At 35.8% G+C, this 14,410-nt stretch overlaps 1 protein-coding gene across 6 annotated transcripts in view; it reads right to left on the bottom strand.

Annotated features, from left to right (window-relative positions):
* The window catches only part of USP15 (ubiquitin specific peptidase 15), a 70,031-nt gene that overhangs the window by 19,451 nt on the left and 36,170 nt on the right, over nucleotides 1–14,410 (bottom strand). For 3 of the 6 annotated variants that reach the window (XR_012774470.1, XM_075494682.1, XM_075494689.1), the window contains 2 exons: nucleotides 8,814–8,897; nucleotides 2,077–2,221 (listed from right to left, as the gene is read on the bottom strand). Coding sequence is in view for 4 of the 6 variants with exons in the window: in XM_075494682.1 (XP_075350797.1) it covers nucleotides 2,077–2,221; nucleotides 8,814–8,897 (229 nt within the window). In the remaining 2 variants the exon portion in view is untranslated. The other 3 variants (XR_012774477.1, XM_075494709.1, XM_075494700.1) reach the window with 3 other exon arrangements.

Below are 14,410 nucleotides of genomic sequence, written 5' to 3'. Positions count from 1 at the left end.
AAAAGGTTACTTTAAAATCTACATATATGCAAATTCATGTATACCAGTATACATGGTATACCATTCATGTATACCAGCAAAGGTTTGAATAAGTAATCAAAATTATCCTTGTTTTTAATCAGTCTAGCCTGACTAACAGTGTACCATGATAAAAAAAAAATACTTCACTATGTACTAAGAATATTCTTTTAATTCAACTTTTAAAAGACAATTCTGGTTCATGCACTAGACAGAAAAATATTTTTTTTCTTTACAATAGCATAATAATGCAATTCAGTAATCAAGAGAGGTTACATATAGCATTTTTATTTAGAATGGACACTGCAAAATGTGTGTTCCTCCCCCTTTCAGTTTAGCCATCTTTTGTGCAGCATGCTAAAAAAAAATTTGAATTACTTCCTGTACTGTTCAACTTCTCTTCAAGTATCCTCATGAAAACATTTTTAGAAACAAGAATAAATTGAATTTTATGGATGCCTTATATAAATATGTATGGAATAACCATAGAATAACCCCATATACCACTACAGGCTGGGGGCTGACTGCCTAGAAAGCAGTTTTGCATAATATGACCCAGTGGTTCTTTTCTGTGGAAATGTGGAAGAGCCAGCAGTGCATCCCTGTGGGAAAGGAGGCCAATTGCAAGCTGGGCTGTATTAGCAATAGTAGCCAGAGGCAAAGGGAAGCAAGTCTTCCCCTTTATTTGGCATTTGTGAGACTGCTGCTGGAGTACTGTCCTGTTGAGGTCTTCCCAACGTAAGAAAGAGTGGAGGAGGGCCACCAACATGGTTGGGGGACTGGAGAACAACATACAAGGAAAGGTTGAGAGCTGTACGCATTTGTTCAACCTGAAGAAGACAAGACTAACGGGAGAGCTCGTGGCTGTCTGCAGCTACCTAATGGGAGGCTCCAGAGAAGTGGAGCCAGACTCTTCTCAGAAGTGCACAGTGACAGGACTAGTGTAATGGACACAAACAGGAGGTGGCACCCATGATCCTTCTGGGGTCCCTTCTAACCCAAATTAGTCTCTGATTCTATATACAAAGAAGGGATAGAAAATCTGCACAGACTATGAAACTCTGGAATATTTCTTCTTTTGAACAAATTTCAACAACTTCATAAACTTAGCTTACAAATGTATCTGAAACTACTTTTTTCCTGAACAGGCTAAAGAAGGAATTAAACTTTTTTTTTAAAATTTCACCCAAAGAAATCACAAACATAAGTCGTGAACCCTTGTGATGACAAAGGAGATTAACTCTGAAGTGTGCTTTGTTAAGATCTATTATCTTTATAGTTAGCAGGAAAAAAATGTGAACAAGAACTTAAATACACTTTACAGTTTTTTGACATAAGACTGCTTTGATGACAAAACACAAGTTCCAGAACTAAACAAAACCAAATTAAACTACTAGTTCTTTCTGATCATTTATTAATCTATCATTGCAGCTTCCACTTAAAAGTAAAAGGACTAAGTTTTTTTGTCTTGGTAAGAGTAATACTATATATACTAGTATTTCTCTTGCAATCATAGCAACGAAACAAGCTATTACATTCCTGTAAAATATCTCATCCACAAAACAGCAGCTATTCAAAGGGGAAAGGTCAACAGGAAATACGTTCAAAGGTTCCCTGCATGTTAACCTGCGCACTTAAAATATATAATAATTAGTTAGAAATAAAGGCCCAGTAATCCACCGGTCATCTACTTTTTGACACTTCAGCACTACAATCTGTATTCAAGTGCATCTCAACAGGAAAAAGTATTTTTTGTGACATGCATGCATGGCGATCATTACAAAAAGCAAAGAATCCCACTTAAGGGTTCACTCATGTAGAACACTGCTCAAATCTCTTTCTGACATTGATCACTGTGCAAAAACAGCGGAAACAATGAATACAGCTATATAAATCAACTTTTCTAGTATACCAATATAGATGTATTATTTCCTCACTTTTAATCCTATCTTGATACTTAATGGAGTCTCTTAACATTAGTTTCCAATCATGACAAAATATAACAAGATATTAGTTTCCAAGTAATAAGACAAGCTCATTTTATTCTAAAGTACGTACCTGAATTGCTGAATTCATGAAACATGTATTCCCCAAGTTACTCAGGCCACACAGGCCTGGCTGCTCATTGTGTCTTCCTGGCTCTGAATAATCATAATTCTTATAAGCAGTATATGATGGGAGACAATAGTTTGAATTTTTCACACTGTAAAAAAACAAAACATCTTTCACAATGTAAACATGTACTCTATAGTACTTTAATACATACAAGTACTCTATAAACTTAAATGATTAAAAATGTTAAATGTTAAATGTAAAACTTCTGTGAACAAGAAAGGATTTTAAAGTAGTATTTAACTTTGGTAATAACATTAATTTCAATTTAAAAGTCACCTGTGCAAACAACCAAAATCTAATGTACTGCAATAACTGTAATTATTATATCCCTACCCCTTTTTGATAGGAGCAGCTTCACAGCTTACTCTATTCTTCATTGCTCCATCAAATTTAATACACTCAGACTTTAGACACCACCAGCAGCAATCAATCATTTACGTCCCTTTTGCATCCTGCTACTGCAAAAGTGAGGTTGGTGGGAATGGGAATGCAGAGTTACAGGTGAAAGCTGAGATTTCCAAGGCCACTGTGGCATAGCTGCCTCACTGCATCAGAAAGTCTATTTATAGCTTCCTGCTAGGACAGCACAATCCAGCATGCAAATGCAGGAAAGCCTTGAGAGGTAAAAGAATGCGCAAAATGCCTTGTAACAACTTCATTATAAAATCTCTATGATGCATCTGTTCGGAGAAACTGGAGAAGACTGAAATAGGTAAAATGGTAAGAGTTAAAGCAATTTGTTTCCAGATGAAATCATGCAAATACTAAATATAGAATAACTCTCAAAACAGTAAAGTAAGCATATCCAAGAACACTAGAAAGGCAAAAGAATCTTGTAAGAGGATGCTCTGTAATATTACAGATGTTAGAAAAAACAACCAACCAGAAAGGTTAAACTCTTTCTTAAACTATTTCAGGCACTGATCATAATGAAATCTGCATGACAGTAGCTCTGGCTAAAGTTCAAGAGTATTTCTGCAGTCACTAAGCGTTATTCACATTAGAAGCAACTTGAACAAAAATTTGAAAGTCAATTGCTAAGAATGACAAGGAAAAATATGTAGTGCAAAAAATCAATCCTGATAAAAATAGTTGAGATTTACAATTGTAAAAGTCTGAGGATGCAAGTGCCCAATGGTAAGTGCCCATTATTCCTGAACACTATCACGCTCCTTACATTCAACTGAATTCCAACTGTCCCCTCAGTGCACAATTACTCACTTTTCATGAATAACAGTTGTTTTGTTTTCATCACAAGAGTTATTGGAAATTTCAAACAGAAGGGGAAGAAAATTTCCCCCTCTTTCGATGGCCTCAGAAATCTGTGCAGTTTATAGCTCCACTGTCCATAAAGCTGCTGTTCTCAAACTTCTACATTTGATCATTTCTTTTTAATAGTTGACTTTCCTATCAGTCCTTCCCTTTTCCATACACATGCATTTTCTCTGCTCTCTGGCTTGCTCCCAAACTAGCTAAGTGGCACTGCATTTACTGGTCATTCTCCATGAAAAAACCCTGTAAAGTTAGTTTTGCCTGTTCAGCTTAATCCTAACTTAAATGCTTCACCCTAGTTTACACATACTTTTTGAACTCCGGGGCCCACATACCCTTCAAGCTTGCTTCTGTGGTCAGCCCTTCCCTACCATTAGTCCCTCGTTCACCCACGCATGAGAGATCCGGAGGGAAAATTACCTTCCAACTCCCTTTGCAGCTGCAGTCCAGCTACTGCAATCAACCCCAATTCCCTTAAGTTGGCAAGCCTTAGTATCCCCAGGAAGAAGCAGCACAGGCTTGCCATTGGTGCTAATGCAACCTCCACAATATAACCAACGCCTTGACCCAGCTCAACAGTGCACAGCAGCAATAGAAATGCACACGTACAGGGTACACAAGAAGCTTCTACTTTCAGCCCTGCTTGCTTCCTACTGCTTTTCTCACCTGACTCAAAGATTACACTTTTCACATGGTTAACAGAAGAGAAAGCTCTTTTGGAAATTTAGGAGAGGTAGGGGTAATAAACAGATTGAACGTAATTTTCCTGAGGATTTTCACTCCCCTTCTTTTTCCTTCTCTGCAGCATCCCCCCCTTCACGAATAGCCACCTTAGGAGGGATACTAGAAAGCTAGGAAATGCAATTGGTGTCTTTTGGCTATAGTGCATTCACGTGAAAGATTTCCTCAAATTAGCTGAGTAACATCATGATAATTTAATTCCAGATAAAGTAATGCAGATAGATCCCCAGTGTTGGTTTGCTCTAAGGGACAAACTGTCAGAGTTTACTTCTCAAAAGGGAAAGCCATTTCTGAGCTCTTTCATCTTCTGTATTGGCCCACAGAAACACATTTGAGGGGTTTGGAGAATACGGTTACCACACTCATCCCGTGAGTCAGGCCTATTCATGTATTTTTCTTTCAGGGTTCTGTGATATTTTATCAAAACATATCCAGCAAAATACAGTGCCTACTATGTGCAGGAGACTAGGAGATATCTCTTCTAAGCTTTATCAGTCTGCAAACTTCATTTTTCCTGGAAGAATTATTTGTATTTAAATTACATTGTGCCTCTGCTTTCCATGCTTTTGAGACTGGACAAAAAATAAAGTATTATTAACAGTCAGTAGTAAATGGCTAACAATGGAAAGCAAGTAAAGATGCAAGGCAAGCCTACATAAACTTCATTCAAACAGAAATGCCCTAGAAAAAGTAACTTGTGATAGTGCGTCCCCAACCTCCATCTGCTTTTCCTGCAAGACCTTTAGAAAGTTGCCTTTAATGAAAGAACAATGCATGGAAAAGCAGAGGGATAGTATTAGAATGGGGCAGTCAATTAAGGGCAATAACAGAAAGAAAACACTGATGGCTCTTAGAAGGAATTGCTGCTCAAAATACAAGGCAAGACTTGAAAAAATGAAACTATCTTCAGACCCTTGAACAGCTAGACAGAGTTCTTGAAGTAGTGAAAATGGTAACGGAAGATTTCTGAATGAGATTTTATTACCTGTAAATCTATAAATTTTGAGTTGCACGTGCCATATTTGAAATGACTTATAGGTACTGTCTGTATCCTGTCCTTTAAACCTCAAAGCAGCTTTCAGATGATGATGAACCCAGAGCACTCATTGTGTAGCTGGAGTTCTGGGAAGTATGGATTTGGAACAGAGAAGTTTGGAAAAGCATCACTAGCTTTGGAAAGGACCCAGTTTGACAGTGGAGTGCCATATACCAACAACAGGTGCTGCAAAAGGAATTTGAGTTGCAAGAATGAGCCCAGAAAATTGTTTGGAACACTTAACTGAGCTCCATAATATTTCAACCACTTTAATGCACTGCCAATGTGTTTTTGTGACCAGCCACTTTAAGAAACCCGTAATCGGGTTCCGTCAATTTTTAGAGATGACTGAAGCAGCAGGAGAGGCCCATGTCACTACACAAAGACTACGGTCTTTGTTATTGTTCATGATCTTCGTCTGGAGAGCAAAAGATAACATCGTAATCTATTTAAATAAAGTTAAAAAAAAAACCACCTTCCTCATAATACTTGCCTATGTGTCAGGTGCAACATAAGAAACTGTTTCTACAGGTGATGTAATTAACATTTATACTTCTTGAAATAAGCATATTGAAATATACCAAGCATGTGAACAAAGCTGCCAGCTGTCCATCTTCTGACAAGCTGACACTACTGAATGATGAAGCAAGTCATTTTAGAAGCCTGAAACAATGGTTACAAATGAAGAAAACAAAACAACTTTTCACTTAATTCCCCAAGCAAAATCCCTGTTCCACTGTTTTTAATCCCCTCCCCACATAATTTAAAAAATACCATATGTGACATGAAATGTATTGCTTTATAACAGCAATAAACAGAAATTCCAGTAAGACCTAAATGATGCGTGTGTCTCCCTGCTCTTCTGAATCCACTAACACATATTATGCTAATCCTCCTATGTTATTCTTTCAACAAGATCACCTGTAAAGGCAAAAGAACATCAATGATCAATTATTTGGAATCCTCCATTCCATCAAATGCAAACTCACATTTACAGAAATGAAGGTTTTGGACCTGATAAAATTTGCACAAGCTATTTCTATTATCTAACGTATGGCTAGCTCAACATACAATTAAATATTTACCAATTTGAGGCTTACTATTACTCAGAACACATCCTGGGTTACACAAGTATTACAGAAATGTGTACCATATAAAGAAACATGATACTTTTCAGAGTTTTAACAAAATTTGTACTCTACAGCTAAGCTATAATAATTGCAAAAATAGGCTTGCAACAACTACCATTTATGAGTATTACTACACACAACCTGTTGGGTTTTTTTCTGCCTTACAAATCAGCTTTGTCAGCTAAAATTATCTTCAAAACAAATGTTGGCATTTCTTTTAGAGTCACAGTGTCTCATGTCCATATGGAGGTGCCAATGGATCCTGGAAAGCCACAAATGTGTAATTTCACTATTGTCCTGAAGATAACGTGCAGTGTAAGAGACAATAAGGCAGAAACATGAAAATAAATCCCAGGCAAAGCTGGCATTAAGTAGTTAAATAAGAAAATAATGAAAAGAAGATAGCATTAATTAATGGAAAAGAAGTGCTTTCTTAGACAAGGAGGTATTTGTGAGAAGAGTAGAACATAGGATATGACTTCTCTATCACTGAACTAGTTAATCTTGAACATGTATTCTGACAGAAGTACTGCTAAAGATTCTTCTGTATTATATATTATACTGAATTATAAATTTGTGATTTTAAAAAATATTTATTTTAAACTCATCATAATTGGATTATTGCATTGAAAGAAAAACCATACACTTCTGCACTGAATATCTGTCTTACATAACATCCAGATATAGAGTGTTTTGAGTTACAAGAGAAAAATGGCTGGTATTTCATAACACTATAGAGAGCATGTACCTACTATCTGATTTAAAAATGTTTAAGTTATAGTTTAGGCACTTCAAAGGACCAATTCCTTATCAAATCTGAATTTTATATAACTTCCTTTTAAACACATATTTCTGTTGAAAATCCTCAAATTAAAAAAAAAAACAAAACAAAAACAAACAAACAAAAAAACCCCCAAAAACCAATAAACAACCCCAGAATTTTACCTTAAGTTCTAAAAGCTCCCATTTTGGCTCCAAAATAAACAAAGAAATAAAAATAAAATTAGCTAAAGCAAGTGAAGAAACTATCTTTAAAAGCTGCAAGAGCTGGCAACAGGTTTCATACATGCTTCCTAAAAATAACAGCATCACTAGGGTGAAGCTAACACTAAAAAAAAAAAAGAAAAAAAAAAAAAAAAAAGAAAAAAAAAGAAAAAAAGAAGAAAGCCTTGCTGGCTTGATTTAAAATGGTGGCTCCCTAGGAAGAAGTAACTGTTAAGCTTTGGTTTTGGCATTACAATTGTCTTTTGCGTATGCAATGGGGGAAGGAGAGATTAATTCTCAGCTGGAGGCTCAGTTCTGGTCAAGTAATTTTTCACACAATCATAGATACAATATACTTTTTATTTACTACACATTCACACACAGAGTACAATAGACTGCAGTTAAATACATGGATTTCAACTGTTTAACACTGAGAGTTGGGGCTACTCACAATTGGTAGAAGCACAAGTGACACTTCACCCCTTAGGAAAAATCACTTCTGATAAATGCAGTATTTAACTGGAAGATATTGTATAAGATATTTAATATTTATGTCACCTTTTAAATATTTAACATCTTCATGTTTGATCACAAAATGCATGTTTGGAAAAATATTTTAAATTTGAATGAATTGTAAGAATAAGCCTCTTCAATTTCCCCCAGCTTGCATTAAAGATGAGTGCTCTCTGGTTTCAAGCATTTGAAAGATGCTCCATTATCTGTTAAAGTGAAATAATTCCATGTTTTTCTATATTCACCAACTTTTTTTTACAGTTGTGTACAACAAAAAAAGATTACACAGAAAGTTGGCCACTGCAATATGAAAGCTCTTCTTTTAGAGTTTTATCACATTCTTTATTAAACTTCTGATTTGGAATATAAAGGAGAAAACCCTTAAAAGTGAGAAGCCTCTTTTACTAAGCCTCTGCTCATGTAATATTCAAGAACACCTATCAGACTGATCTCTCAAATCTTCTAGCACTAAGACATAGAAGTTAAGTTGCTGATAATTAATCAATGGCTATAATCACTATGACAACCATTACAGTTAAAACAATTCAGCTGTAGTGGTCTCAAATCAATGTGTAATATCACATATGCTGCTATAAAACCTTAGCATCAATAAATAAGGGAAACCCTGACCACCATAAATGTAAGTAGTTTATACTTTTTTTGTTGTCCATCTAAATTCAGGCAGGATAATAACAACAACAATGTATTTTTAGCATGATAAACTCTAAATGAAGTCTTTATATATTTTCATACAATGCTCAACATTCTTTTTAGTGTCTATTCTACTGAGGACTAAGAGTTACCAAACATCTTTAACTGCGTTTCATTTCCTGATATCATGCTTTACAATACCTACACTATGATATAGTGATCAGTAACAATTCACAATCCAAATATCGCAAAACAAATCAAAATCCTTAAGCTAGGAGTTATAAAACATCAAAATTTGTTTATGTCACAGTGGGGCGATTAAATTAAATAATGTTTTAAGGTATATTGCTTACTTTCTGTTGTTCATGTTGTTATAATTATTTGATAGAGATGGAGAGATCTTTGGTAAAGTTGAAAAATTGGATGCACCTGGGGACCTTTAAAAATATGAAAATGATAAATTAGATAAAAATGCTGAGATATTAAAAACTATGAAAGAATGCTAACAAATGAACAATGCATATAAACAAGCATGGAAAAGGAATATTTTTTGAAAAGCAGGCAAAGCACTAAAAATACCCAGGACATGCAGCCCTCAAAATCCATCTTTTACAACTTGAAATGCTTCACAGTACTTTAAACTTTCCTATCATGTTGAAGAAATAGAGCTATTAAAACCAAAAAGCAAACAAACAAAAAAATCACAGGCCATTGTGCTAAAAAAAAAAAAAAATTGTTTTCAGTTTATAGTATGACTATAGATATTTTGATGTTCTAAAACCTAGAATATAAAGTTTCTAACATGGAAATTTAATAATTTTTTCATTTGACCATAAATGGATGTCGAGACAAGATACAAAAACAATTAAGATAACATACTTCAAGGTTAATTTAATAGCAGCATGAAACCATTTAATTAAAATTGTCTTATTAATATTGTTAAAAAATTCCAGGATATTATGCACAATACTAAATAACCTTTAAAAACCTTTTTTGCCAAGAGTAATAGCATTATTACTCATCCCCATTGTTTAAGACTATTTTAAAATATAAGAATAGTGATCATTTTAGTCACAAAGACCCCTAAACATAACAATTAAATACAATATACATCTATCTTGCAGTGTATTTTTCTTTTTCTGATCAAATCTTACAGATAACCATGGAAAAGGCTCTGAATACTCAAAGGAATTTAGGCACCTTAATGTTTTTGTGGGCCCTTTGCAAGTCCAACTGGTTTGCAAAAAGCTCCAGCTATCATTGGAAAACTTTGAAATACATATCACAGTATTAAGAGAAGAAATTCTGCATACTCAGGATTTTTTAAGCACCTTTCAAGAACTAAACTCTGCAAAGAGACAAACATTTTTACACAGGGAATTTTCCAGAGTATATTTTCACATTTATTTTCAACTTTTTATTAATGAATCTTTTCCAAAAGAAAAGATGTATCACCATGTGAAGAAAATGTTATTTAATTGTTAAAGTATTCTGACCAACATTCATAAAGCTTTCCTGTAGACTTCCTTTATCAATCTAAATCCTCTTCTTTGAACATTATCTTCAAAGAAGTAAAATACACAGACTGTGTCCACAAGAAAGATATAAAATTGAAGTCAGTTTAACCTTACTTAAATTCCAGACAAAAGTTAAATTATGCACATTCATACATGTAATCATTTTAGAAGCTATTTGAACTGAGTCATTTTGAACTGAAATTGAACCTTTCAAAACAAATTTGAAGCTTTTATATAATTTAAACCAAATTCAAATGCAATACAGTTTTAAATTTAAAACCACAATGTATAATTGTTGTCTAAAAAATAAAAGAAACCAGAATAAGCTACATAAATAAAGGTCTGGTTTCCACCAAAAACTAAAAATAAGTTGATTTGTTTCTTAGAGAAGATGACAATCAGTAGTTTGATAGCATTTGCTATCAAATACAAAGTTATAATAACAGGTAAAACAGTAAGATATTCCTACTACTCTGAGGTGTGCAGCCTTTCTGTTTGCTTACGGCTGCTTACATTACTAAATCCTGTGTACAGAGAAGAACAGAATTCATCCACATCTCTTACAGCTTTTAATGTGTTTCAATATTTGTGGGAAAACTTTGTGACACCACTGGCAGAAATCCCCCCCATCACTTAAAACAAAAAAATACGATCAAAACAAGGATAATAAGAAACCCTGAAAAGACAGTAAGAGCTAATGCTGAATGTATTGCCATACTTCAGTTCTGCCTTTAAAATTGTACACAAAGAATGACCAAAAGTACCTACTCGTAAAACAACTGCAGTGACTTAGGAATCTCCCAAGACAAAATGAGTAATCAAACGTGCAACAAAAACTCAATTATGTTTTAAATGCAAGGTTCTAAGACAAGTGTATATCCTTTTAGTAGTATACTAACTTCAGTATGTATTAATGTTACTGTGGTGTTAAAAACACCACAGAAAGATGTCAAAAGAATACAGCTACTTGCTTGACAAAAATAATCAATTTTAAACTGGTTGTAAAAAAACCCAATAATCAGTAAATGGCCTTGTTTCTCATGTGCAGGAGAAGAGTAAACCAAATTCTCAACATAGCTGGAAAAACATCAGGAACTATGTAACAGATAACTTTGAAAGGTAACTTTTTAATGATCGAACAAACAAAACCCACAAAACTATTTCTTATAGTTTAGCATTTTAACAGCCCAGCAAAAGACAGGTTAAAAACCAGACTTTACTGTACTCCTATGCCAAAATAGATGATAACTCACATTAGATACCGACTTCCCTACACACTTCATTAACCCTATGGTTAAACTGCTCTACACTTCAACTCTCACAGTGATCCACAGTAGAGACATAAACATGGACATCAGCAAAACCAACTGCAACCAGAACAACTCTCTTCCTCCAATAATCTGTGCACATCTGCTATAGATTGCCTGGATCAGAATAAAAAAAACAAGCAGACAAGGTTTCTTCAGGCAACTGGAAGAAGCCTAATGTTCACAGGCCCCAGTCCTTAAGGGGGACTTTAACCATTGTGATTCCTGCTGGCAGGACAACACAGCAGGGCACAAACAATCCAGGAAGGTTCTGGTGTGCATTGATGACAACTTCCTGGCATAGGTGATTGAGGAGGCAACAAGGAGAGGTGCTTGGCTGGATCCGATACTTAGAAACAAGGAGGAACTAGCTGGGGATGTGAAGGTTGGGGCCTTGGCTGCAATGACCATAAGATGGTGAAAGTCAGGACCCCGAGAGAGAGCAGGGCAGAAAGCAGTAACACAACCGTGGGCTTCCAATGAGCAGACTTTAGCCTTTTCAGGGATCTGCTTTGAAGAGTCCCATGGGATACAGCCCTGGAGAGAGGAGGGGCCCAAGAAAGCTGGTTGATCTTGGGCCCCAAGGACCATCTCCTCTAAGCTCAAGAATGGTCCATCCTGACAAGTAGAAAATCAAGCAAAGGCAGCAGGAAGCCTGAATGGATGAACAAGGAGCTCCTGACTCCACTCAGACATGAAGAGAAAGTGTCTGAGTAAAAGCAGGGGCAGATAACCCAGGAGAAACATAGAGATACTGTACCATTATGCAGGGATGAGGTCAGGAAAGCCAAAGCCTACCTGGTGTTAAATCTGGCAAGCAACGTGAAGGGCAACAAGAAAGATTCTACGAGAACACAAACAGCAAAAGGAAGACTAGGGAAAACATGGGCCACTGCTAAATGGGGCAGGGGGCCTGGTGACAAAGGACACTGAAAAGGCTGAGGTACTCAATGCCTCCTTTGTGTCAGTCTTTACCACTAGGACCAGTTTTCAGGAATCCCACGCCCCTGAAACCAGAATCTGGAACAAGGCTGACTTACCCTCAGTGGAGGACAATAAGGTAAGGGAGCACCTAAACACACTGGAGATACATAAGATACACAAAACTGGGAGGAGGGGCTGATACACCAGATGGGCGTGCTGCCGTTCAGACAGATCTCAACAGGCTGGAGAAATGGGCAGGCAGGAACCTCATGAAGTTCAATCAAAGGAAATGCAAAGGCCTGCACCTGGGGAGGAATAACCAGAGGCACCAGTACACACTGGGGTGGGGTGGGGCAGGTGATGGGATGGAAAGAGCTGGAACTGTTCAGCCTGGAGAAGAGAAGGCCCCAGGGAGATCTTATCAATATGTATAAGTATCCAATGGGATGGAATGAAGAAGATGGAGCAAGACCCTTCTCAGGGTGCCCACTGAAAGGACAAAAGGCCATGGGTATAAATTGAAATAAATGAAATTCCATCTGAACATAGGATGATGTTCACAAAGAAAACAAAACAAAACACCTGTCACTTTTTTTAGGTGGTCAAAAACTGGAACAGGTTGACCAGAGTGGCTGTGCAGTCTCCATCCTGGGAGATACTGAAAACGTGCCTGGACATAGTCCTGGGCAACCTGCTCCAGCTGCCCCTGCTTTGAGTAGGGGGACTGGATGACATTATCTCGAGAGGTCCTTCCATCCTCAAGGACTTTGATTCTGTGAAAGTGTGGTTATAATCAGGCTAACATACAATTTAGTATTTTAAAGCAAGCTTTAGGATGTTTAACCTACTTCAGTTTAGACTATTCTCTTCTTACAAAACCCAACTAATTCAGTTAATCATACTTCTTTGGGGGGTTTGCATGAAAGGTTGATATTTTAATATTCAGAAATAAAAATGTTCAGGGCATGCATTTGTTAAGAGTTTCTCAACCCTGCATTAACTGTTATTAATGAACATGTTTGTTAAACTAACTTGAAAACGTCTGTTGTACATTACCAATGTTTGATGTTTACCCACAGGGGCTCAGACACATGGTTACCACAGTCTAACAAGTTATTATGCATCAGCAAACAGCAGTCCAGCTCTTGACTGGCAGACAAGCTCTGACAGCTCTTGCTTTTACAATTTAAGACATCAGAGCAAGTCCCCAGTTAGCAATATTCTCCACAATTATGCTTCTTACAGCAAAGTAAGTAGAAAGGCACACCTGTCTGCACATCAACCTGTCTGCTTCAGGGAAAAAAACCCAGATTTTAAATCCCTTCGTTAAAGACGATACTTTTCATTTCAGTAGACAAACAGTTTTTCTTTTGAAGACTCATGGATATTTTTTCCTAAAAAACTTGGATACACAAGCATTAAATTATTTCAAAAAGGATAACTAAGCATCTTTTATTCATTTTTTTTTTCCTCTTGAAAACATTATGGGATCCAGCTCAGAAACAAAAAAGAATCAAGTAAAAGCCTTTATCCAAGATAAAAAGGCATACTGTTTTGAACTAGGAAAAAAACTATGAAAAAACTTACCATGTTACAAATATTGTATGAAAACAGTCATTATTACAAGGAGAAAAAACTATGAATAAGTACAGTCTCAAATTTTTGTATGGTTTAAAAAAAATAAAATAAATATATTCCCTTTTATATGCAAAAATTGTTAAAGTTAACAGCAGACCATCTGTAAATCATGCAACGTAGCCAGCTATTTGATTAGGATGATTTATTCCACAGTGAAGTCTAAAAAAACCAGATCAGTATTAAATCTGTTACTTTTATTATACACACAGATGTATATTGATAGATTAATTTAAAAGTCTTAGTTTTTTACCATATAAGATGCATTTTTGAAAATATGATGAATCAGTAGATTTAATACTTGTTTATTAAGTTTTCTAAGAAAACAGCAAATACTACTTTTCTAACATTAGAAGAAGTAAGTTTCTAGTTAATAGCTTCTTTGTATGTTTCTCTAACTTGCTTTTGTATTTGCACATAAACAGGTAACAACTTCTTAACAGAAAACTAATAGAAACCTTGTCCTGGCTATTAATTTGGTCATTCATGGAACTTCAAAACTTAAGCTCCTTCCTTCTCCTTGTCTCAAGTTTTATAATCACAGATTGGAGGAAAGGTTTTAATTGT

This window comes from Mycteria americana, chromosome 1, assembly GCF_035582795.1.
Source record: "Mycteria americana isolate JAX WOST 10 ecotype Jacksonville Zoo and Gardens chromosome 1, USCA_MyAme_1.0, whole genome shotgun sequence".
Classification (NCBI taxonomy): Eukaryota; Metazoa; Chordata; class Aves; order Ciconiiformes; family Ciconiidae; genus Mycteria; species Mycteria americana.
This window is presented reverse-complemented; position numbering and strand designations above follow the sequence as displayed.